At 39.9% G+C, this 26,001-nt stretch overlaps 1 protein-coding gene across 4 annotated transcripts in view; it reads left to right on the top strand.

Annotated features, from left to right (window-relative positions):
* Positions 1–26,001, top strand: part of garnl3 (GTPase activating Rap/RanGAP domain like 3) — a 137,412-nt gene that overhangs the window by 57,435 nt on the left and 53,976 nt on the right. For 3 of the 4 annotated variants that reach the window (XM_066712737.1, XM_066712734.1, XM_066712736.1), the window contains exon 3: positions 15,461–15,535. In XM_066712737.1, the coding sequence (XP_066568834.1) occupies positions 15,461–15,535 (75 nt within the window). Of the gene's footprint in view, positions 1–8,320; positions 8,369–15,460; positions 15,536–26,001 lie in introns of all 4 variants that reach the window. The other variant, XM_066712733.1, reaches the window with a different exon arrangement.

Raw genomic sequence — 26,001 nt, 5'->3', positions numbered from 1 at the left:
GCAACGTGTGCATCAGGACAGGACACTTTGATTCGCTGTGTGTATTTATATATAACATTCTCACGATGCTCTACAGATGCTGGGGATCTTGCTACTGTGCCGCAATGACAAATATTACAATTAGAATATTTTCTTAGTACATTTGTATGACTTTGAATGCCATATGTAATGTTGCACCTCACACACACAGTCACCCTCTCATATGGATACTGACATCAGTCATCGCTCTGTGCCACGGGCTGCTCAATACCAGCTTTTCAGTTGTGTCAGCCGCTTACAGTGTCAAGAGGATTTGGTAGCAGGCCCTCATAGGAATGGCAGGGCATTTTGGGTGAGTTTTCGCCAGTGTTATTTTGTAATGTATGTGTTTATATTACAGTAAAATAGACAAGCTACAGTCACAGCTACAGATATTATATTCAGTGCACTCATTGTATGGATAACTCACATTACAAACCAGAAAACAAAGCAGTGGTAGTCACAGTAAATCACAAGCTAGTGATGCAAACAAGAAAAAGGTGTCTACTGTGACGACTTAAGATGGTGAATCTTGAAAGTCTTTCGATACGAGTTGCCATGCAACTGCATGCAATCTTCTGGGAATCGGCGAACGATTCTCCTGCGAGATAGTGTCGCACCTTTCTGAGTCTGTCTAAACCCAAATTTAGCGTTGCTGGCACATTCTGAGCTCATCCTTCACTGATTGTGTATGTGCGGGCGGCTCTGCGGCACCATGGCCATTCTGTATTGGCGCAATCCCGTCCCAGTGTGCCTGCATTAGTGAAGAAGATGAATGGTTTCTTCCCCACCTTCATAACCTAACATACAACCTAGTGACACTTTTTATAAACGAGGGAAATTAAGCAGCCTCTCTGTGTTCCCCAGGGCGGATCGTGCCCGGCTCTTCGGGCTGTGAATCCTGGGTGTTATCAAACAGGCCATTGTGGTTCAAAGCCCTGGGGCATCTGATTAAACTGATAAGAGCGCAGGCTCTGGGCAGAACGTTTAGCCAAATTTGACTCCTGCCAAAAAAAGTGTGTGTGTGTGAATGTGAATATTTATATATATATATATATATATATATATATATATATATATATATATATATATATATATATATATATATATATAGTATTATTATTAATTCATTTTTTGACATATATATGCAGTGTTAGATTACTTTGGAAAACGTAGTCTGTTACAGAATATAGAAAGAATAAGATGTAACTTAATCCGATACAATAGTCTAAATCAGATTACATATTCTGATTACTTGTAGATTCCTTTGGGGATGTTTTTAAATAAAGGAAAACAGAAGTCTGAGTTCAATAAGTAAAGCAATGTGTATGTGTTGTTTTATTAACCTGTTCAGCCAAGTTGTTTTTCGTTCTTCAGGGTGAGTTTCATATGATGCAAGTGAAGCAGAGTCTTGCATTACTCAGAGTATGATTGACACACATGTCCCCTGCAAGCTTTTCACCATGAATCCAGGAAGACAAAAAATCACGAGACCCCCACCCAGTAAACACACTCTGTGGGGAATAGTAGGCACACACACTTTAAATGTTAATTCATTTAATATTATTTATCATTTGAATTTTTTCACAGACTAGAATAGACAAGGTCCTCTAAGGACATGGGGGAACTCGTTCCACCAGTGATGCGCATTGTTTTCAGACAATAGCTCGCCCTCCCCAGGCAGACTGCTAACAGTTAACTACTTTCAGACATAATTCATTTTCTGTGAGTTTTCCTACGTTATGTAGCTCCATCCTTCTAAAACAAATGTAGAAATTGGGCAAACCTAAAGAAAAACGGTTGTGTTTAGGGAATATATTGAACGCAATCTGAAAATATACGCTACATTTTGTGCCACACTTCTGCCGCTTGGCAGACCCCTGTCATCCCGCTGACTTTTAAACAGGATATGCATAACATAAAAATCCCATTGATTTATTTGAATGATTATTAAGGTGTCATCATGCAGGAGAAATGTGTTTTTTTTTTTTTTGTTCTTGTTGCACGGTTAGATTTTTTGTTTGTTTTGTTTTTTCTGTGTGGCAAAAATGTCTACTTAATTAAAAAAAAAATACTTCTGATTGCAACTTGACTGATTCTCTTTTAAAATAAACAAATCTGTACCTCAATGGGATGAAAGCAGGGTTAGGTGTTATTACAAATGTTTTGGTTAAGACCAATTCACTTCACTGTATCTTAGCTTGGCTCATAGATTTCACATTGTGTGTGTGTATGTGTATGTATCTATAGAGTAGATCTTATTATTTTATTACTTATGGCTCCTCAGCAAACCTTGCCTTTGTACCATTTCTATTGATGTGAACACTAACCAGGGCCCTGCAGGTAAGAGGGAGCTGGAATAGAACACATGGATAGTGCATGTATTCATTTATTTATTATTATAATGTATCAAAAGGAAATTCATAGATACATCTCTAATTGCAGTTTAGGTTTCAGTCAGTGTCTTTAAAAGGAAAATAATGAAAGGGGGGAAGCAAAGACTGAAGGAACTGGGGGGTGAAAAAAGGAAGTAATTAATTCTGTTCCCTTATCTGCAATCTCTTTGCATTTCACTGTTTGCTTCTCGTACGAGTGTGTGTGTGTCAGGAATGCAGAGTGCTCTACTGCCTGACAGGAACCTCTTCCAGATGGACACCAGTGTGGGTTGTTTAGACCCATGAAAATGTATAGATTCAACAAATTATATTAGGACTCTGTTGATAGCGCAGAAGGCAATATACAGTCCCGTGGGGCGCTGTGCTGAGACACTCTCTCTCTCTGTCTTCAAATGACAAAATGCTCAATGTATCCTAACAGATATTACTCTACTATGTGTCTGTGTGGTTTATACATAAACATAACAATGCAAAGGGAGATGCATACTTTCAGTTAATGAAATAATAAAAGCAATACAATATAGATACTTATCACAGTAGTACTCCCATTAGTACTTTGAACTTTGCCGCACAAATTGTGTTTTTCAAACCGTTCTTCCGTTTTTATTTAATTTTTTTACGGCTGTGTTGAAGACGTTCATTACCTTCTCCGTGTAAATTCTCCTTAATTGTAAATGTAATGCGCTTCGTGTACATTAATGGCTTTACACCTCGCTTGTCTACAGAGAATGGGAAGTGGAAAACCACAAGTGTGAAAGATCCATTATTATGTGTGAAATATTTAATCTTGATGGCTCGGTTTAGGCCAGATTTCTGTATTTGTTCCCACAAAACAATTAATTTACACATTTTTATTTTTTTACCTATTGGTTCTCCTCCTGCTCTCTGTTCATGTCCATGTGCTTTATTTGCTCACTACTTTATTATATTATTACATGGTTACTACTAATGCAAGGGCTGTATGTAGGCTAGCTTTAATTAAATACACTCACCTAAAGGATTATTAGGAACACCATACTAATACTGTGTTTGACCCCCTTTCGCCTTCAGAACTGCCTTAATTCTACGTGGCATTGATTCAACAAGGTGCTGAAAGCATTCTTTAGAAATGTTGGCCCATATTGATAGGATAGCATCTTGCAGTTGATGGAGATTTGTGGGATGCAAATCCAGGGCACGAAGCTCCCGTTCCACCACATCCCAAAGATGCTCTATTGGGTTGAGATCTGGTGACTGTGGGGGCCAGTTTAGTACAGTGAACTCATTGTCATGTTCAAGAAACCAATTTGAAATGATTCGACCTTTGTGACATGGTGCATTATCCTGCTGGAAGTAGCCATCAGAGGATGGGTACATGGTGGTCATAAAGGGATGGACATGGTCAGAAACAATGCTCAGGTAGGCCGTGGCATTTAAACGATGCCCAATTGGCACTAAGGGGCCTAAAGTGTGCCAAGAAAACATCCCCCACACCATTACACCACCACCACCAGCCTGCACAGTGGTAACAAGGCATGATGGATCCATGTTCTCATTCTGTTTACGCCAAATTCTGACTCTACCATCTGAATGTCTCAACAGAAATCGAGACTCATCATACCAAGCAACATTTTTCCAGTCTTCAACTGTCCAATTTTGGTGAGCTTGTGCAAATTGTAGCCTCTTTTTCCTATTTGTAGTGGAGATGAGTGGTACCCGGTGGGGTCTTCTGCTGTTGTAGCCCATCCGCCTCAAGGTTGTACGTGTTGTGGCTTCACAAATGCTTTGCTGCATACCTCGGTTGTAACGAGTGGTTATTTCAGTCAACGTTGCTCTTCTATCAGCTTGAATCAGTCGGCCCATTCTCCTCTGACCTCTAGCATCAACAAGGCATTTTCGCCCACAGGACTGCCGCATACTGGATGTTTTTCCCTTTTCACACCATTCTTTGTAAACCCTAGAAATGGTTGTGCGTGAAAATCCCAGTAACTGAGCAGATTGTGAAATACTCAGACCGGCCCGTCTGGCACCAACAACCATGCCACGCTCAAAATTGCTTAAATCACCTTTCTTTCCCATTCAGACATTCAGTTTGGAGTTCAGGAGATTGTCTTGACCAGGACCACACCCCTAAATGCATTGAAGCAACTGCCATGTGATTGGTTGGTTAGATAATTGCATTAATGAGAAATTGAACAGGTGTTCCTAATAATCCTTTAGGTGAGTGTATATCCCACAGAGGGGAGACATACAAATATGCAGGCTACACTTTTACTTAATGAAAGTGAGTTACTGTGATTTCCCCATATCTAGCCTATATTTAAACCCAACCTAGGTTTTGAACGGGCACATTTCTGCCACAATAAATTAATACTGCATCTTTAAGCAATGCAATAATTTATATTAAATAATATGACTATGGTGTCCAATCATAGTTCTTCAGGTAACTGTTGGTTACTTACGTTATTTAATACAGAAGACTAATCTAAATAGGTTCACATCTGACATTAACAGTTCAAGCTTATATATGAATGTTACCAGTTTTAAGATGAGCAGAATGTGTCAAAGGTAAACTAAATATTACTTTCTACTATCTAATGATTCAGTAGAGGAAGTGGCAGTTTACATTATTTCCCTACATAGTTTAATGTAGATTGCATTGTTGTTCAGAAGTGTGCCATAATAGAGCTGTTGATCAGAAAGGATAAACTACTGCAAATCAACAACAACACAAGCGCAGATTTGAAAACCAAACATATAGAGTGTCACTCATTTTGAGAAGCAGCTTGCGTTCCTCGTTCAAATCCGGGAGGTCCCAAAATGAGATGATCAGGACTGCAGTCTAACTGTCTTTGCTCTAAGGCTACCTTAAGTAAAACAATTACTTCACAATTAGCAGGACTCACAACCAGGTTAGTCCAGCTTTATAGGTGCATGCATTCAAATATGCAGCAGCTGTTGAGCATGCTGTGCTGCACGAGATGACGCAGAGGAAGACCATTCCGTTTTTTGTTCTGCTTTGTCATGTAATCACCCGTGCGGACGAGAGGCTGCTTTGTGTCGAGTCATGCCTTTTCACTGCGCTTGCACAGTTGTGCGCTACCCTCTCTAAATGTGTCACCTGGCCTTATTGTCAGTGGTCAGCCTTATTGGGGAGGTTGGCAGGTATGATTTGTACTTGGTTCTAGCGAACAACATCATTAAAACAATGTGCAGCCAATCTGGCACAGATGCTCAACACGTGCAACACCCCTGACTCGTGTCAGAGGGCATCATCGGCATCTTTAACATTACCATTAATTCAAGAGAATGACCAGAAGTGACACGGATCTGAATTTGAAATTTGGTTTATTTCAGGAAGATGGAAAGAGAAAAGGCACGAGTCCGTAACAGCCCACAGTTTGTATTTCCTCAGGCAGGATAGCTGTGTTTTCTGAAAAATGTCAATAAAATCAGAATTATAATTATTGCAAAGAAAAGTTGTTGGTTTTTACAACATAGAAGTGAAGTGAGCATAACTATGATTATAATTATAAATAATAGTTGTAACTGTAATAATTGCTACAATATGTTTATATGTATCTCTTAACACAAGAACCTGTTTGATTATAGAATCACAATTAAAAATGCAAGCCTTCAGACATAAAATACAACTTGCCAGCTGAGGTAACTCTGTGAGATTGCCCAGTATTAAACAACAAACAGATATCTGAGGTTTTGATCGCAAAGGGACTATAAAGACTAATCTAAAAATATGTGATGATAGATCACGTTTTTATGAATATTAAAATGAATAGCTCATTCCTTTACTTGCAGGCATTCTTTCATTTCCCTGTAGTTCCTGTGGCTGTGAATCACATTACGCCTTCCTTACGCCTTTCACCATTAACAAGACTACTTTTTTTATATATATATATATTTTTTATTCCTGATTTGGCTCCACGTTAATCATGTTGAAAGAGAAATATTGGTTGGCTCAAGTAGGATTATACAGACATTTAAGGAAAAGTTTCTTCATAAATATCGTGCAGCTATTTATCTCCACATTTTTCCTGACTCTTCCTGATCTGTATGTATTCAAGCTCCTTTAATGTATCATTAGCTCCTGTTGTTATTTATTTATTACTTTTGTGTGTAGTGATGTGTACCATTATTATTGATATGTGACAATATGCATGTAGAGAGAGTGTCGTTGTCTGGTAAGAACGAATCCGGTTTGGCTGCACACAACCATTGTTACGTGGACTAGAGGATCATTTTTGTTCTAACGGTTAAAAGGATCATATATTGACCTGCACCTTCCTAAGACAATATGTCATTTGAGAACGCCTCCCACAAGCACAGAAATAAATAATTTAATGTTTACCACTTAACCTGTTTTTCTTTCCTATGCTAACTCGACACCTGCTTTGTCTGTGACCCTCCTTGACTACGGGCAGCCCATTGATGGACGCCCCTCAGGGTTACAGTGTTTATTATTTGTCCATCGGTGTAGACTTTCATGACCCCAGTGCACGTCACGAGAACAGCGTGTCTCATTAGAGCCGAAGCACCAGCTAGGACTTCCTGTCGGTCTTCATTAGAACCCAAATCGCTTCATTAGCTGCACGATGCAGCTCGGTATTTTGTTGATTTGAAACTAATTTGCATCCGATGAACTTTCTAAGCATCTGATTACAATAATCAGGACAATTATATCTCTCCAGTGAAAGTATCCTTCTGTATATGTTTATCATTAGCTTTATTATTTTAAAGGGCAATATAATAAGGCATATGCTTTCCTACCATTTCAGCCCTGTGACTCCTATGAGGCTGTATGGTGCATTATCAGGGCTCGAGGGAAGGAAACATACTCAGATTTACCCTGCCTTAGTATTTTTGTTGAATTACAATTGAGGCATTGACTAGCCTATATCATTTTTAAGCTCTTAATAAATTATATCCTGGTAAAAAAGAAATCTCCTGGGCTTTGTATCTATAGTGACCCTTCACAATAACGTAATCTGTGAGGTAAGGAAATATGCAGTACAGTAATAATATTACAGAATCGTGGAACAACATTTGAAAGATCAATTTATTGTCTTCCAAACATCTCTGTGTGACTTGAGGTGAAATGAATGGATCCAGTCTTGCCAGAAATGTTGCTTAATTGTTCTGGTAGTCACTGTTAGTCACAGACGACTGGTCCACAGGCACTTACGTGTTGAGTAGAACAATAATATATACACAATATAATATAATGTACACAAGTCTTTCTGCACCGGTAATGGATGAACCAGAGGTCAGCAAGAAGAGTTTGTGATTGTCAGTATGGAGACAGTCTGGACAAGAAAATATTGTGTGCAGTTCTGAAGTTCATATAAGGAACACTCATTTATAGTATATGTTCCTTTTAAAACATATAGTTTTAATTTGGGTTTGTATGTTTGTGTTTTGTTTTTCCCAAATGAGTCCACATCAGTTTCATTCACTATTAGAAGGTCAGAAAATCAGACCCAGCTGGTATAGTCTTGCATTTTGTCTTTAATCACTTTGAAAGTTACTGCTGCTCACCAACCCACATATTTTAATTTAGTTAGCGCTTAAAAGTAAGGGAATATGTATAGCCAAGAAAAATATAATCTGAATAGCAAATATCATCTGAGAATGAAGGTTATTGCAATAACTATATTTATTGGCACATCCTACAGTAATAAACGCAGGTTCACTTATAAAACTGTAACCTCAGTACATTACTGTGTAAACATTATTATATGCAGTCACAACTGCAAAAAAAGCAAATGACACTCACTTCAAACTGTCATTTTCAAAGTTATTTTGTTTTGCTGTGTTTCTTTGTGTCTGTTCTAGGTGAGTGTTTTTTTTTTAGTTCCAACCATGAGCTGTTTTGAAAAATTTGACATTTTCTTATGAATTCATTCCATCAGCACGATCATCAACAAAGCAGTGGAAATGCCTGCAGTTGTCAACTCAAAGTAAGTGTGGATAATGACAGCGGTTCGCTTGTTGTCTTGATCGAGAGCCGGCTTTAAATTGACACCCGCTTTCTTCGCTTCTGTGTTACTCATTGTTTGTCTAATGGGGCTGTGTTTAAAAATCTAAGCAAAAGAGCTGTACGTTCAGTTCTCATCATTTCATGTGCATTTCAGATCCGGCAACAACTGAAAATTTACATTTATGGACAAACCAAGTTATTTTGTCACGTTGATTTCCATTTTTAAAACATACTTGGCATTATTCCTTGTCCTGCACACACACGGTCGTGTCAGCCTGGTGTTGCTGCAAGCATATTGTTATTTTTTATTCTAAATGCATTTATGTGTGTATGTATATATAGAGAGAGCGGGGGGAGTGGAAAATGTTGTGTTAAAATATTGTGGAGACCAAGATAAAACTTAAAACAATAAATCACTACAAATGAAGAAAAATCTGTACATATTCTCTGGACACACCATTTCATTTTAACATCACTTCTTGCCAGGTACTAAATTATCCTTCTTATACTAGGATTTCCGTTTCACAATCCCTGTCTTGTTTGTTCGCCTGTATCATCTGCAGAGACCCTGACCGCTTTGTTTTCTAAGTACTGCAGACACAATATTATTATCATTCCTATTAGTACGTGGTAGTAACAGTATGTTATCGCTCAATTAAGCAAGTCTCGGTGAACCTAGAGTGTGATTGTGCAGAATGAGCATGGAAGTGAGGTCTCACTTTCTAAACAGAACAAAGCAAACAAATGATCAAGCCTACAGTGACAGACAGTGCTGCAAAGGGACTTATTTTTATGTAGGCTACAAAGCCTAAGTAAATATCATATTCAGAGGGTTTTTTTTTTTTTTTTTTTTAGAAGGGAAATTGTCAAGTTTGAAAGCAGTGTGTTTTATTTAAGCATTATTCCTGGCAATATCCTGTCCCCATACCTGAAAATCCTTCATATTAAATACTGCCCGTGACCAGATATAGCTTTCGGTCATATTCTTCCCCCAGGAGTCTGCCCGGCCTGTGTGGCCCAGAGGTTGTTTACACTCTTGCAATTTATAAGGCCGGTGCCATTACCATGCGGTGCGGCTGCTATGCCAACACCCTGCGTTCAGCCATCGTCACGGTCTGAAATACTGTGTTTGCGCTGCGCCCTGTGTTTCTAATGCCATTTATTTTCCTTTTTTCCTTCTATTCTCTCTCATCCTAATTGGATTTTCTTTCCGGGTGGGGTGGGGGTAGGGTGGGGGTCAGAAACAGAAGGCTGTGGATGAAATCACTGTTGTAATTGTATTAGTCTCCATTCCTATCGGAGTGCTGGAGTGATGCCACTATAGGCCATGAAATGTCACAGCAAAATAAGACAAACTGGGCACTCAGCAATGTACGTTTTCAGTACAAACACAATTACCAGGTGCATGGTAGTCAAAAGCCATCGCTCAGATCCGAGACGCCTACTCTGACCTGGATATAATTGAGGAGCGCAGAGAACAACAGGACATTGCTTTCTCTTAAAGGGACCCTGATGCTCACTTTCATTATGGAGAGAAGACATATGTAGAGAAAAATATCTTGCTTCTGCAAAGGAGAGTTGGGAAGAATGGATCTGTGTACTATTTTAGTCTCCACGATTAACCAACCCTAAAACAACACACTGAAAGCTGAAAACGAATAGAAGTCCAGACTCGCCCATCTTCGCTCTCCCAGTGGTGTTTTCCTCAAGTCTTTTCTGATGCTGTTCATGAGTGCTGTCTAATCTCATCATCAATCTCAAAAATCAATTTTCTCTTCTAATAGATATATTATCGTTGGCCCTGACAACTTGAAACATATCCTGACGGAGGACTTTAAGTTATAAATATATTACCAATTAGAAAATACACTTTTCAAATATAAAGAAAAAGATGGGAAAAGATACACGGCCTGGACTTCGCCCAACCGAGAGAACAAGCAGGATTCAGTAGCGGATGTAACACGATGGATCATATTCAAGTTGTCTGAGAAGTATTAGAAAGATGTGGAGAATATGAGCTTCCTCTGTGCCTCGGCTTTATCGACTGCAAGTTCAGTCAAAACACTGAGGAAACCTACATCAATCTTACTAAATATATCTACAACAATGCCACAGCTTCAAATTCAAGAACTCTCAGATGTAAGTAAGATAACTGGACTCAGAAAGAACTTTGAATGACATGTTCAATTGTTTGCTTTGTTGAAACTGAGCAAATTGAAGTAGATCTAAATATACTTGAAGAAGTCAACAGTTATGTCTACCTTGGACAACAAAAGGAGTCAAAATTGTGTTTTTGCAAGATATGGCACACACTTGTTGACAGGAAATTTCACTATTTGCCTGAAGAGAGAAGTATTTGACCGATGCATACTACCAGTGCTTATTTATGGCCCTAAAACCTGGTCACAACATGTAGATGTGTAACCGAAACGGTGGACGACACAAAGACCTGGAAGACCACCACATAGAAGATGGGAAGATGAAATCAGAAGCTGGCATGATGTGGAAAAGAGACGCTATACATTGAAATAAGTGGAAATATCTTGGGGAGGCTTTCATCCAGCCGTGGATCGATAAAGTCATAAATACATTAAACATGTTTTGCTAAAATATACTTAAATTCATATCTCTGCTACATCCTTTCTTCAAAAAATGCATATATTGGTCATTTACTCATATTTTCCATCTGGAGTATAAAAGTATTAATTTTAGCAATGGCATTATTATTATTATTATTATTATTATTATTATTATTATTATTATTATTATTACCTGGGATGTATTTTTCCTGTAATATTTGGGGTAAACACCTTATCCCCCATCAGATACAAAATAAATGACATGCATATTACATTATCTTCATGAGTGTGAGTGCAAATGTCAATATGGATGCTAACATCCTTCAGATAAAGATCTACCATAATTGCGTTGGTTTTATCATTTACTAGCGAGAAGTAACCCACGATCCCTGGAGATTTTCCATTTAAATGATGTTGATTATATTTGTCTCAGATTAGACAGCAGCAGTGTTCATTTTGCGATCGTCGGAAAATTCCTGGAGTCTAATCTATCCCGCCAGAGTTCTCCAGAGTCACGCTGAGTACTGGGTTTGCTAGATGTTTTCATTTTACTGTTGTAGTGAAAAGTATTCACCGCCTCCCTTGAAAGGATGGTATTGGGGCGATTATTTTAATAAGTATTGGTAATTATTAATTAAACTAAACTTAATTATCAGTGATATCTTTTAAGATTTCGTTCAGCACTCCAAGGATTCCACTTGATGGAACTTGAGTTAAGACCGTACGTGTTTACTTCTCATTGATTTGATTTCTGTGTAGTAGCAGTAAAAGACAATAAACAATGAAGGCCCAGTTACATGTTGCAAGCTGAGGAATTGTGTGTGTGTGTGTGTGTCTCTCTATGCAGGTGTGTGTGTGTGTGTGTCTCTCTATGCAGGTGTGTGTGCGTGTGTATGTGTCTCTCTGCAGGTGTGCGTGTGTGTGTGTGTGTGTGTGTGTGTGTGTGTGTGTGCGTTAACTGCCTGCATCCCCCCAGAACACACAACAGAGTCAGTCAGAAACTGGCTATTATAAACTGGGAGGGTATAAAAGAATGAGCGATACAAACGCTGCAAAATAGTTCTAGCTGAATCTTAACAGGGAGCCCTTTAGTTTGAGATCTCAAATTGTCTGCAGTCTGCAGTCCTGCCTGTGTGCCGCCGTCACGTACAGCAGAGAGACGGGCTGTGTGCGCATCCTCACTCAGACAGAGCCCTGTGCTCTCCCAGCGCGCGTCTGCAGTGCTAATACACAGACGTTAATTCACAGCATGCTCCCCGCCTGCTCTCCGCTGCCATCTCAAAAGTCTGAGTCTCCATCTGCCACGATCATTCTTTGCCTAAATGCATAGCTTAGCTAGGAGAAGACCGTGCTCTCCAATCTACCAGTGCTTTCAGAGTCCCCGCTCTCTAAGGTTAACATTTTTCAGTCGTTTGGAATTTGATCCCGGCAGTAATCCTTGCCCCGGCATCATCTGGTTGCTGTAAAATGAAACTGAAGGGAACAAGCTGTCCGGTTGTATGTGGTGTTGCTATGCGACTGCTGTTGTATTTGCCTGGTGGATTAGATGCTCACACAGAGAGAATATACATTAGCTTTGAAAGGGAAGGTGATGTTTTTGTTGACCAGTTTAAGAGTCTAGATTGGAACTAGTTTGGAGACCATATCTCAGAAACATCCTTTTCATTTGCTTTTCGTGTCTGAAAGTCCTAGCCTCCGTATTTGTTCACGTACAGGCAATAATATCCCAGCACACTTTTTCGCATGATTTGTCCTTTTATTTGTTTCTTCTGGTTGATCCTGTTCTGCAAATGTGAGTAGTTTTCCATTGCTGTGTGCTCAGCTGGTTCATTGATATTCTCGCCACCTATTCCGCAGTAAAAAAAAAAAGATATTGGACTTCGGCTCACCGTAAAGGTCAGCGCTGATCCATAATGCTCTGCCAGTGAGAATAAATTACTTGGATTTGTGTTAATTAGCCTTTCTAATAATGCATTTTGATAAGGGTTTTCAGAAGCTCTGTCCTTTAGGTAGACTAATATACAGCTGTAGTTGAAAGTATTGACACCTTTGGTTTGCAACAGTTACTGGATAATTAATTTAATTTAATACATATTCAACTATCCTTAAATATGTATGGTATGTTTTCAAAAATCATTCAAACGTTGAGTGGTAGAAAATGTAGACATTAAAATAATGTAATACATGACACACAGTAAAGCAAGACAGTTAGAAATATAGTAAGTATAGCAAATCCACACATTAGATAATTGAGATCTGAACTGCTGGCCAAGGTGAGTAGATAGTCAGGCCAAATGTGCGGAGTTTAAAAAGGCTCCAGGAAGTTAGTACTCATGTTGCAGTTTGGATGCTTGAAGTAACTGTCAGGGTGGGTTGATGGGATAGGACAGGTACATATCGATTACCAGAATAGACTTGAGAGGAGAGGAACAAGGAGAATGCAGAGAACAACCATGGGCAGAGAGAGAGGGTTTCTATTATGTTCATTCAGTATGACAAGACTGATTATTGGATTGAAAAGGTGGTTCCTAGATGCCATCTGAGATCCCTGCAGACTCGGAGGGTATAGCCAGCTGAACAATTTGCTGTTTTCTTCAGACCTTTATCACGACGCACTCTGATTCCGTAGGGCCGCCGGCACAGGAAACAGAAGATGAAGTTTGATTTGCCCTTCATTTGAGAGAGGGGTCAGTTTCAGTCAAAAACAAGAGTGTGAAGAAACAAACTTAGTAAAACTTCTGAAATGCTGGTATATCAGAGCAAAACGTAGAAGCCTTTCCTCGTTAAAAGTATATACAGCTCTGGAAAAAATTAAGAGGTCTCTTAATTTTTTCCAGAGCTGTATATGGCTTTACTGGGGGCATAACTGATTATAACATGTAGTCCATGTTGTTTTAAAATGGTGGGTGGTACTACAAACTACAATTCCTAGGATACAGGTGCTGCTCACTAGTCAGGGATGTTGCACCTGCAGCCTGTTGGTCTGGGTGGCACATGAAGCAGGCGGTGTCTGTATCTCTGGGAATCCTGTGGGGACATCCTGAGGGATACTGTGAGTGTAACAGCCACTTAAATGTGCTTGAAAATGTCAGACAAACAAATTAAGGAAAGAGGAATGACTTCAATTAGTGACAGAAACTCCTTTGTGTATCAGCTTGACCCCAGCAACCCATGGTGTATTCACATTTGCACATTGCTTTTTAAAAAAGATGTATTTTGTGTATTTATTTATTTTTTGGTTTCCCTCGCAACACTGTGGGAATGGTCCTAGCAACGGGACAATAGCTAGTGAGTGCAGCTCTCTGTTTACAATATTATTGCCATTGTAATGGGAACATTTTGATCTTATCCATATCTGTCCTCACCAGCAACTGACCCTAGACTGCTTAACCTCCACACTGTAGGGTGGAGCACACAGATAAGAACATAAGAAAGTTTACAAACGAGTCCATTCCACCCGTCGTGCACGTTTGGTGTCCAGTACTAAGTAATCCAAATATCTTCAACGTTGTTCTTCAGAAACTCCTCTAGTTTTCACTCCATCCAAGCTCCTCTTGGGTTCATTGGGTGATTCAATGAGCTTCACCAAATGGAGCCGATTTCCTGGGCTTAAACAGGAGGATTTAAAGACCCCTGTAAAGCCTGCATGATTGGGCAGCGTTTGTGACGTCCGTAGTGCTGCTAAAAGGAGCCTACATAATATAAAACCATAAAACGGGATTTCCCAGAAACAAAGCAGAAACTTGCCAGTCCAGCAAGGATACAGCAAATTCCTTTAGCAGAAGGGCAGCACACAGTCTGTTACTATCCTAATAGAGCAGCAGATGGTTTCATATTTAAAGTGTGTGGGCGTGTACTTAGCTTTAATTTTGCCCTTCTTGCAGATCCTCAACCTCCAAGGCTGTGAGCCCGTACTGCAGAGCGGACACTGTGCCCTGTGTGGTCACACGTGAGAGCCAGCGCCGGGGGGGGAGCAGATAGGACACGGGTGTCTGTAAAATGTGTTTAATCTGGTGCCCTACCTGCCCATAGCGACGCCGCTACTCCATCCGTGTGGGATCTGCCCGAGCGTGTATCAGTCTGTCCTCTGTTGCACATGTCAAGGCTTATCAAGGCGCTTTAACAAGACTCAAACCCTGCTGTAGTGTGGATGTGTTCTGCTTGTCTGCCTCTAACGCACGGCACTGTGCACTTTTTCATTGGAGCCAGCTTCATAATTGTGTGTGCCCGTCTTTGTGCCTGGAAAATGTTTACCACGTTTCTGAATCATTAGAGCAACTTTGTCAGTGTTCACCGTGTACGGCGATGTGATAACGAAGGGGAAATGCGACTTTAATTGGTGTTAATTGTTGACAGATATACTCTTCCTTCAGCAGTGTAATTTGAGAGTGTGTCCCCTGATATTGTTGAATCGGAACATGTCTTATTAAGGGAAACCTTGACTGTATCATCTGCATTCATATGACTGGTCCTCTCTGCTCTTCTGTTTGTAGCTGATTTCCAGTGATGCTGATGGAGCCATACAGAGAGCCGGGAGATTCCGTGTGGAGAATGGCTCTTCTGATGAGGTGAGCACAGCAATACTTACTTCCCTATATATCCCCTGAATGCACTTTCACCATAGGTCTAATACCAATGGAGAGTTACATAGTGTAGCCTAAATCAATGCCTTATTAAGATCAGAATCCTTTACCATATGTGTGTGACACAGCACCAGGCACACCACGGAGCATGCACTTAATGATGATGTCATACAGAAACTTGTTGATACATTCTAAATTTCCTGCAGCTTAAAAATTGCTTTTTTGTTGTTGTTGTTGTTGTTGTTGTTTGCCAATTTACCATAACTTAGTTCAAAGTACAGATATCATTCTGTACTCAATGTGAGCTTCTGATGCTCCAATGTAAATTCATATTCATACTTTGAAAGCTGGGATAACAATCATTTCCACATCGAGGAATGAGTCATTCAGTAAAATAAACCGAACAAACCAAAGCAAATACAAATAAAAAAGCTTCCCTGTTTCTTTAACAAAAGGCAACTACGGCTCTGTAAATGTCCATAAGCACTTGAACGTCTTGTCCACTTGATGATTCACCAATTTGCAAAATAAGAAGTTTCACTGAGAAGCCAATAGACTGTATCTTCAGTGGTTTCTGTAGGAGGAAAGCGTCTGCTTTGCTGGCTTCTTTATATACCATTAATGAGACTTTTTTAATATCAACTTTATCTCTGTACGCTCATTGTATGAGCACGAATGTTTCCCCCAATACATTAGCAGCCAAATGTAATAAGTTAAGGCAGAATGATCAACAGACGTAGCCCGACGCGTCTGGCTGTGGGCGGACCAAACGAATCCAACGGCAAGAATGAAGTAGATGTTTTGTTACATCAATGTTGCACTCGTCCGTAAGTTGCAGAACACACTGCATTGTGTTCTGTGAGCTAGAGTAGATCCACAAATATGCTGCCCCGGTGACACTAAAGGTCTTATCTTTGCCAGGTCCTTTTCATCTGCACTTTGATCTTTGAACAACGGCTCTTGTCTCTATAAGATGACAACATCAAACATTTGGAAATGAAAGGAATGTCAGGGAAGTGGGGTTCGTGCGTCGCGAGTGGCCCGGCATCGGATCCAGACCCTTTTCATCTGCGGCCCAGGTGCCACAGCTGCTGCTTTCTGGATTTTACTGTGACAAATAAAGTAATACTAAAACAAAATGCCAGCTTTGTACTCATCAATATTGAAATTATCTTTTTCAAAACCGTGCAGTAGCTTTGAAGTTTGCAGATGGAGCTTGTTCCCGAAAAATAAATGAGCGCAGGTTCATAACAAAGGGATTCCGACCACATTTTAATCTGATGACGGATTATTTTTGTTAAGTGAATCAGCTCGATTTCAGTGTTTGAATTTGCCAGTTCTTATTTCTTTATTTCTTATTCTCCCAATTTGTAATTGTCAGGTTACTAATGCTCCTGGCTCACTGCTTGGCTCAATCCCTGTACGAACAGGGGGAGAGACGACGGTCCCCCAAAACACGTCCACAGAAACACGAAGTACGAAGCCATTATGGGCCATTACATAATGTGTAGGCTTGGTAGATTTCCCCATTTATTTTAGCTGTCCTCACCTGCATACAGTGAGGGAAAAAAGTATTTAATCCCCTGCTGATTTTGTACGTTTTCCCACTGACAAAGAAATGATCAGTCTATAATTTTAATGGTATGTGTATTTTAACAGTGAGAGAGAGAATAACAACAAAAAAATCAAGAAAAACGCATTTCAAAAAAGTTATAAATTGATTTGCATGTTAATGAGGGAAATAAGTATTTGATCCCCTATCAATCAGCAAGATTTCTGGCTCCCAGGTGTCTTTTATACAGGTAACGAGCTGAGACTCTCTTAAAGGGAGTGCTCCTAATCTCAGCTCGTTACCTGTATAAAAGACACCTGACCACAGAAGCAATCAATCAATCAGATTCCAAACTCTCCACCATGGCCAAGACCAAAGAGCTGTCCAAGGATGTCAGGGACAAGATTGTAGACCTACACAAGGCTGGAATGGGCTACAAGACCATCGCCAAGCAGCTTGGTGAGAAGGTGACAACAGTTGGTGCGATTATTCGCTAATGGAAGAAACACAAAATAACTGTCAGTCTCCCTCGGTCTGGGGCTCCATGCAAGATCTCACTTCGTGGAGTTTCAATGATCATGAGAACGGTGAGGAATCAGCCCAGAACTACACGGGAGGATCTTGTTAATGATCTCAAGGCAGCTGGGACCATAGTCACCAAGAAAACAATTGGTAACACACTATGCCATGAAGGACTGAAATCCTGCAGCGCCCGCAAGGTCCCCCTGCTCAAGAAAGAACATGTACAGGCCCATCTGAAGTATCCCAATGAACATCTGAATGATTCAGAGGAGAACTGGGTGAAAGTGTTGTGGTCAGATGAGACCAAAATCGAGCTCTTTGGCATCAACTCAACTCGCCATGTTTGGAGGAGGAAGAATGACCCCAAGAACACCATCCCCACCGTCAAACATGGAGGTGGAAACATTATGCTTTGGGGGTGTTTTTCTGCTAAGGGGACAGGACAACTGCACTGCATCAAAGGGACGATGGACGGGGCCATGTACCGTCAAATCTTGGGTGAGAACCTCCTTCCCTCAGCCAGGGCATTGAAAATGGGTCGTGGATGGGTATTCCAGCATGACAATGACCCAAAACACACAGCCAAGGCAACAAAGGAGTGGCTCAAGAAGAAGCACATTAAGGTCCTGGAGTGGCCTAGCCAGTCTCCAGACCTTAATCCCATAGAAAATCTGTGGAGGGAGCTGAAGGTTCGAGTTGCCGAACGTCAGCCTCGAAACCTTAATGACTTGGAGAGGATCTGCAAAGAGGAGTGGGACAAAATCCCTCCTGAGATGTGTGCAAACCTGGTGGCCAACTACAAGAAACATCTCACCTCTGTGATTGCCAACAAGGGTTTTGCCACCAAGTACTAAGTCGAAGTGGTCAAATACTTATTTCCCTCATTAACATGCAAATCAATTTATAACTTTTTTTGTTGTTGTTGTTATTCTGTCTCTCACTGTTAAAATACACCTACCATTAAAATTATAGACTGATAATTTCTTTGTCAGTGGGCAAACGTACAAAATCAGCAGGGGATCAAATACTTTTTTCCCTCACTGTACATGTGTAATTAGCATTGTTTATCCAGGCTAGTTTCTCAATCAAATGCATCCGATTACGAAACACCCAATGATTTTATATTTCCTCTCCACTGAAAGGATGCACTTTAAAGTGAAATCAAGATGATAAACCACCATGCACCCATTAGAGTCATTACCTAGTTGTGTTATTCTTCAAGGAGAAACAGAAATCGTATTAGTTTAAAATGTATTGAGTGATTTAAAAAAGCTGTTTAAAAGGTGCAATCATTAAGTAATCAAAATGGTGTAATGTTATTCTTCCAAATAGCAAACAATGACAATAAAGGAAGATTGTAGGAAATTAAACTGATCACATTTTCTGAAGGATAAATATATTGAAGTCTTTGAAGAACTAACTACTCATAATTGAAGTTGTCCATCTGCAGCTCATTCATGTTGCTTTACAATAGTGTAGTGTTGTGACAGTTCTATGATCCCCTAAAACCCTTACTTAGGGCTTGCTAGTTCATTCAATTGATTACTATTTGTGCCTTATATAGGGTCTGCTTGTAACAGCCAATAAGGGATGAATGACTTACTATAACAGGATTCTTATGTAGATTAAACTGAGAACTATGAGAAGGATTGAGTAAGACAACGTGTCGCACCACATAACTGCATCTGAGGTATTTGGTGAGCTTTAATATACAAACAACTGTGTAATTGTCTAATATACAAGCAATCAGTTGTCTGGACCTTTGATTGAGTTTAATAGGAGATGCCAAAAAAACAGTTTCCCAAGATGTTTATAGTGATTTGTACGCTGACACTATTGCCCAGGGTGTGTCAATAACAGAGTCTTCAGTGTAAGCGCAGGAATGAAGCCACTGGCTTGCCGTGCAACTTTTAAGATAAATCTGATGTGAAGATGGAAGTTGTACCGAACATGGATAGACTGAGCAATTCTCTCCTGATTATCTCCTATATACAGTATACTCTACTGGTCAAAAGTTTTAGAACACCCCCATTTTACTAGTTTTTATTTAAATTTAAGCACAGTTTATAAGAACAGTTTTTCACACCATCAAAAGGCACTTGGAAACTGGAGGAAACTCTGACACAAACAGGTCTGGCAGACCCAGAGCCACACCAGAATCAGAAGACAAGTTTCTGAGAGTCAACAGCTTGCGTGATAGGCTGCTCACAGGACAGCAGCTTCAAGCACAGCTTAGCACTGGTCGAAGTAAGCAAGTCTCAGTTTCAGCTGTGAAGAGAAGACTTCGAGCTGCAGGATTGACAGGTCTAGTGGCAGAAAGAAAGCCATTGCTAAGATGGCAAAATAGAAAAAGAGGCTTGCCTGGGCTGTGAAGCACCGCCACTGGACTACTGAAGACTGGAGGAAGGTCTTCTGGACCGATGGATCAAAATTTGAAATCTTCGGTTCATCACGCAGGGTTTTTGTACGCCATCGAGTAGGCGAAAGAATGGTTCCTCAGTGTGTGACACCAACTGTCAAACATGGGTGAGGAAGCGTGACAGTCTAGGGCTCTTTGCTGGATCCAGAGTCGGCGACTTGCACAGAGTAAGTGGCACCCTGAACCAAAACGACTACCATGCAATACCCTCTGGTATACACCTAGTTGGTCAGGGGTTCATCCTACAGCAAGATAATGACCCACAACTTGGGATGAACTGGACAGAAGGGTGAAAGAAAAAGCAACCTACAAGTGCAACACATTTGTGGGAACTCCTGTGACAGTGTTGGGAAGAACTTTCCGAACAATATTTGAATTCCATTGTCGAAATAATACATTGAGACATTAAACTGCATACATTTCAATAAAAACTGGAAAAATTGAGGTGTTCTAAAACTTTTGACCTGAAGTATACATATATATCCTCTTGAAGTAGTCTATAAAAAAGTGTGATCGTATAATAAGCAGCAAACATTATTTACAGATAATGTAAAGTCCTGTTTTCTACAGCTACCCTTTTTGGGGAATTGCAAATGGCAAATGTACATATCCAAGCATAAATACAAATCCTAACATCAGCTTTAAGTCTTCAATAACCAAACCCTCCTCCTTAACAGGAATTGCAGAATAAAAAATATAATTTCTAAAGAATAGATCCTAATGGAAATGACTGTTTTGTTGACTCATAAAGAAATACAGACCTGTCACCATTTGTTCGACATGTGCTTATTTGAAGAAAGCTTTTTAAAATATGCAACGACAACCACATCTTTGAGAGCTCTATGGAGAGCAACAACTGGGAGAGCTGATAGTGCTTTGCAGACTCACTCAGCTGTGACTGAATTATGCTTCCCCTAAGTGGTGGTTTTAGGGGCCTGCACAGCATTTTAATCTGCCTGGGATCGGAGTCTACAGCAAATATCTTCACCTCCTGGAGAAGAGAAGGGATGACTCCACATCCTGCTGTAGTATCATTCACCACAGAATGGAAGGTGTCACTGTCTCGTCTCCGTTCTTGATTTGTGTTGTTCGATGTTGAAGTGTCTGATCATCCATTTAGCAATTAAGAGAATTAAGAAAAACAAACAAACAATAGGCATGGTGCGGTTTACATCTGTTTCTCTGGACTCTGAGCTGTGTGGCACGTTGAAGAATGAAAAATGCCACCACAGAAGATTTTAACAGAACATATTCTATAAGCAGAACTGGGAAATGCTCAATGATTGGTTCTTGTGCTCCTTTGGAAAAGAAGAAAAATAAATAAAGCATTATTGAGCTGTGTAGACGCATCTGTGCATGTGCTCATTCTGTTTCATATTTGACCTGCAAGGGAGTGGGCTCTCAAACACTGCAACCAGTAGAACAGGATGTGTCTATCATCACGCCAACGAGAGAAGCGCTCTGTGGTCCGGTGGGTGACGGTTTAAATGGCACCCGGTTCAATAACCAGCACAGCCTCCTCAGTGCAGTCGTGATCAATACCAGAGACCCACCCGTTCATCCCGCCCTGCCGCACAGATCAATATCACTAAGCTGACTGGGGCGTGCGATTTAAATTCCAATTTAGATTTTTTCCTTTTTCCCCCCCGTTTTCAAATGTCACTGTTGTTCAATTAAGTGACGAGTGTTCTTGCTGGAAACTAAGCATTATAAAGTGTAATTACAGAGACAGGGCTGGCGGTGTGCGTGTCAGAGTACTGAGAATCCCTGTTTTTACAAAAACTGAGCACCAACCATTTAGAGCTTCTACACCCCCCCAAACAAAATGGGATGGCATGATGTGCTGTAAAGTGCACCCAGAAATGATCAATGATAAATGGATGCACTTAAAAGTGTGCAGTGAGCAACCAGTCACGATTTTGTGCTTTTTGATTAACTTTAAAGGTTAACTTTAAAGATTAAAGGTTCTTTCAAAGCTCAGCTAAAATAAAATGACCAGGAACAGGAGCAACAACACATGTTCAGTGAAATGCAGAACACAAACCTATCTTAACACGCATATACCAAACTAAAACTAGTGCTTCACCTGCTTACGGGACCTGGTGTTGAAATTAGTCTCTTTTAGAAAAAAATATTGGAAATGCTTTTATCCAGGAAATGATTTAGATTATTTTTATATTTACAGTATAAGTGCCCTCCACTTATAACGGATTGGTTTAAAAGTACTGAACTGGCAAGTCCCAACTACATGACAGTGGTTTCAATGGGGGTCGAATGACTGGTTAAAAGAAGACTCGTTTATATCCTATAGTTTTTATAGTCCAGATTGTTTTCTGGATAACACTTGCACTTGTCCACATTGAATTTCATCTGCCAGGTGTCGCCCACAACTGAATGTTATCTATGTCCCTTTGAATAGCCTGTGCTGCCAAGATTGTATCTGCTGAGTCATCTATTTTAGTATCACCTGCAAATTTGACAAGTTTGCTAACTATCCCAGGCTCCAGATCATTAATATAGATTAGAAAAAGCACAGGCCCTAGTACTGATCCCTGTGGAACTCCACTAACAACCTCACTCCAGTTAGAAGCGACTCCTCTAATCGACACCCTCTGTTTCCTAGACATCAACCAGTTCATAATCCATCTACTTGCATTACCCTGAATGCCTATAGCTTCCAATTTGAGGATCAGTCTTTGGTGTGGAACCTTATCAAAAGCTTTCTGAAAATCTAAGTATATCATATCATATGCTTTCACATGATCTACCGCTGCAGTCGCATGTTCAAAAAAGTCTAATAAATTAGTAAGACATGATCTGACTCGTCTAAACCCATGTTGACTATCTCCAAGAATATGGTTTTCATTGAGATGCTCCTCTATTTTCTGTCTAATCATTTTTTGCAACATTTTAAAAGTGATGCAGGTGAGACTGATTGGCCTGTAATTTCCTGGCTCAGTTTTGTCCCCTTTCTTGTGGATTGGTGTGACATTTGCTGTCTTCCAGTCAGTTGGCACATAGTGCAGAACAGACAAGACTGTCAGGCAGTTTGAGCAAAGGTTATTATAAATACTATTTATACGTATTCCTCCACTCTGTTGTTGATGGTGTTAAACAAATACTGCTCCTGTTATGAATTTAGCGAAAACATCAGTTATGATAAACTCACATTGTTTGGTAGTTATTATATTTTAAGTAATCATGTCTGCAGCATTTTCATTATTATACCTATAATGGTTACAACATACTTCAGTTGTAAAGTGCTGATTTCCTTGGTCCCCTGGGGTATGTTGTAAGTGGAGTACACCTGTATATCCATCTTATTATTTGTATGCTTTCTCTCTTTTCTTAGACCCATTTGGGGATATTGCAACCAAAGTTAAACACTTTAACATCTGTTTGCAGCTGAATAACCTGCAGGAGTTATCATTGGCCATATGTGAGCTGTTGTGCAGAACAGACAGACAATATCTGTATCTGTAGAATATCAATATCCTCTCTCTAGGGTTCCCAAAGAAGCACTTTGAGACCCATAGTCCAAACTGATTCTCTCTATAGTCCTCATCTGGGCCGTGTGCTATTATGGCCCTGTGTGACTCGGATTGTCCATGGGGTGGTCACCAAACACTGCCACTATCGGGTAGGATTGGGTTAGCCAGAGTGTCTTCAGTTTGTCACACAACTGTGACCTCTGTAGTCAACCTACCATCTGTGTCCATCCCAGGATGCTCCCCTGTTTGCACTGTGGACTCGCAATGTGAAGAGAAGGTGATGTCATTGTCACACCTGTAGCCACAATCGAAAACATAATTTGGGCTTCCAAATTTTATAAGAAGCTTTTCATCTTGTGAGGCAGGAGGGAATGAAGAATCCTACTGTTACTGTGTAACAGTTATGATAAATGGAATTCGGTTTTGTTGTTGTCGATGTTGATTCCAGAAGAGAATGATACGTTGTGTAATATTATGAGACTGAAGACTATGACCCACATCTCTTATTTTATACAGACAAAGACTGCAGGTTTTATTCCCGTATAACCATCAGGATATTGTGTTTCTGTTAATTAATATACATTCATGTAATTGATTTATTTAATTGCTCTTGACGTGGAAAATTCCAATATCAAGGTCAGTTCCAGAACACGGTCTTCTTAGAATTATGAAATGAATCATCAACCACTAACTGTGAAGTTTAAAACAATTCAGTACCTAGGAGTGAAAATGATTGAAAAATATATCTACAGTGCAGTTAGATTTTCTTTAAACAAACACAAATGTATCAACTATGGATCATGTCATTCTTCTAAAACATTAGCATGAATCAGTCAGCCCTAAACCTCCAGTTCATATCAATGCACTCGGTGTTTCACCCATTTCTTGCTTTCATGATTGTTTGAAACTCGTCCTGAGTCATACCTGTGGAATCATGATTCTCCTATGACAGGTTGATGGTGCGTATGTGATTTTCAATGCTTTTATCCTATGGTGCTCTCACAGGAACCTGCTAAGATAGAACTTTCAGAAGTCAAGATGTTGGGTTAATGACTGTACATTCTCCGTTTGATCTATTACATATACATTTAAAAAATCTAATTTATGAAAAGCATGAGCAATGAATCAAGATGTTCAGCCCTGGATATTCGTAGGAGCCTCGTCTCCCGAATAGCAGAATATTTGATTAGAAACAGCTGCTGAAGTCAGAATAGTACAGCTTTGGCATTGATGAATGCCTAATTCTTCAAGTGCATCCTGTGCATTTATTAACAGCAATGGAACTAAGCCAGATGTGATTTTAATAGTACAAACCCTATCATAATGACATTGAATGATGGCTATATTTTGTGCATAGTAATGCTTTTATGGCACAGTCCTATTGTGAAAGTATTTGTTGCAGGAGCAGGGCGGGTGCGTGGATCTGCATAACGTGTTGCATTCTTCATACTTAAAATCCCAATCAGGCAATATTACAGTTTCCCTTTATAAGTGTACAGTTGAAACCGCATGAAAAATCCTTTAATTTGCTGTGTTTTCGCCCTTGAATTCTATCGATGTTTCTGTTGATTCTGGTTCCGTGTTCCACGAGTTGCACCTGGACACGCCACTTGCTTGCTTAGCACGTGTTAACCATGCATCAGTAGACAGCGACATGCTTTTGCGCCTATATTTCACCATATATTGCAAATAACTCTCTCAGTGCTTGCTTTCATGAGTAATCGACACAGAGAACTGCCATACAAGGTAAATGAGGCAGTCCATTTGAGTCTGCCATCAGAAGCAATTGTAGTCTACAGAGACATCGATGTAGACTGTGTAGCTGTGGCATTGTTGATTGAGAGGCATTTTTAAGCAAATACCGAAGCCTTGAATTGTAATTCCTCAGCCCAGACCAATTAATTTGCACAGATCATTGTTTATAGTTGTCTGCCAAGCAGCTCAGTTTGTGTAAAAACAATAAATAGCTGGATATAAAAAGGAGAGAGGGAAAATAGACTGTTTATGAGCAGCTTGTTGTTTGTATTCCCTTGGGCAGTAGCCTGATTGCATTGTTTGGGGGAAATCAGCAGCTTTATTTTCCAGTTGTCATTTTTCGATGGAAATGGAAAGCTGAACTCTCCACTGAAGTGATTCAGAGGGAATGTTTTCAGGTCGGATTCTGTCAGAGAATGACAGCTTGGTTTTGCAACACTTTCTGGATATTTCTTAAAAAGAAAAATGATTACTTGGCAGTGCAGATCCCAAAAAATGTATGACTTTTAAAAGTACCGATGAACAGCCGTGGTAGTTTTGAGGTCAACGTGTAATCTTCTCCAATCAAAAGTGCTTAAAAGGTGTAATGCAGATCTGTCCCAATCTTCTCATGCCTTTTCCTTATGTTAACTCACTAAATAATAAAGTACTGTTGCCATTTTATTTAAATAAAAGCCTTTGTTTTGTCTCAATAATAATAATTTCAAAATGC

Source organism: Amia ocellicauda, chromosome 9, assembly GCF_036373705.1.
Source record: "Amia ocellicauda isolate fAmiCal2 chromosome 9, fAmiCal2.hap1, whole genome shotgun sequence".
NCBI lineage: Eukaryota > Metazoa > Chordata > Actinopteri > Amiiformes > Amiidae > Amia > Amia ocellicauda.
Note: the sequence above shows the minus strand (reverse complement) of the source record. Positions and strands in the feature narration are given on the sequence as shown.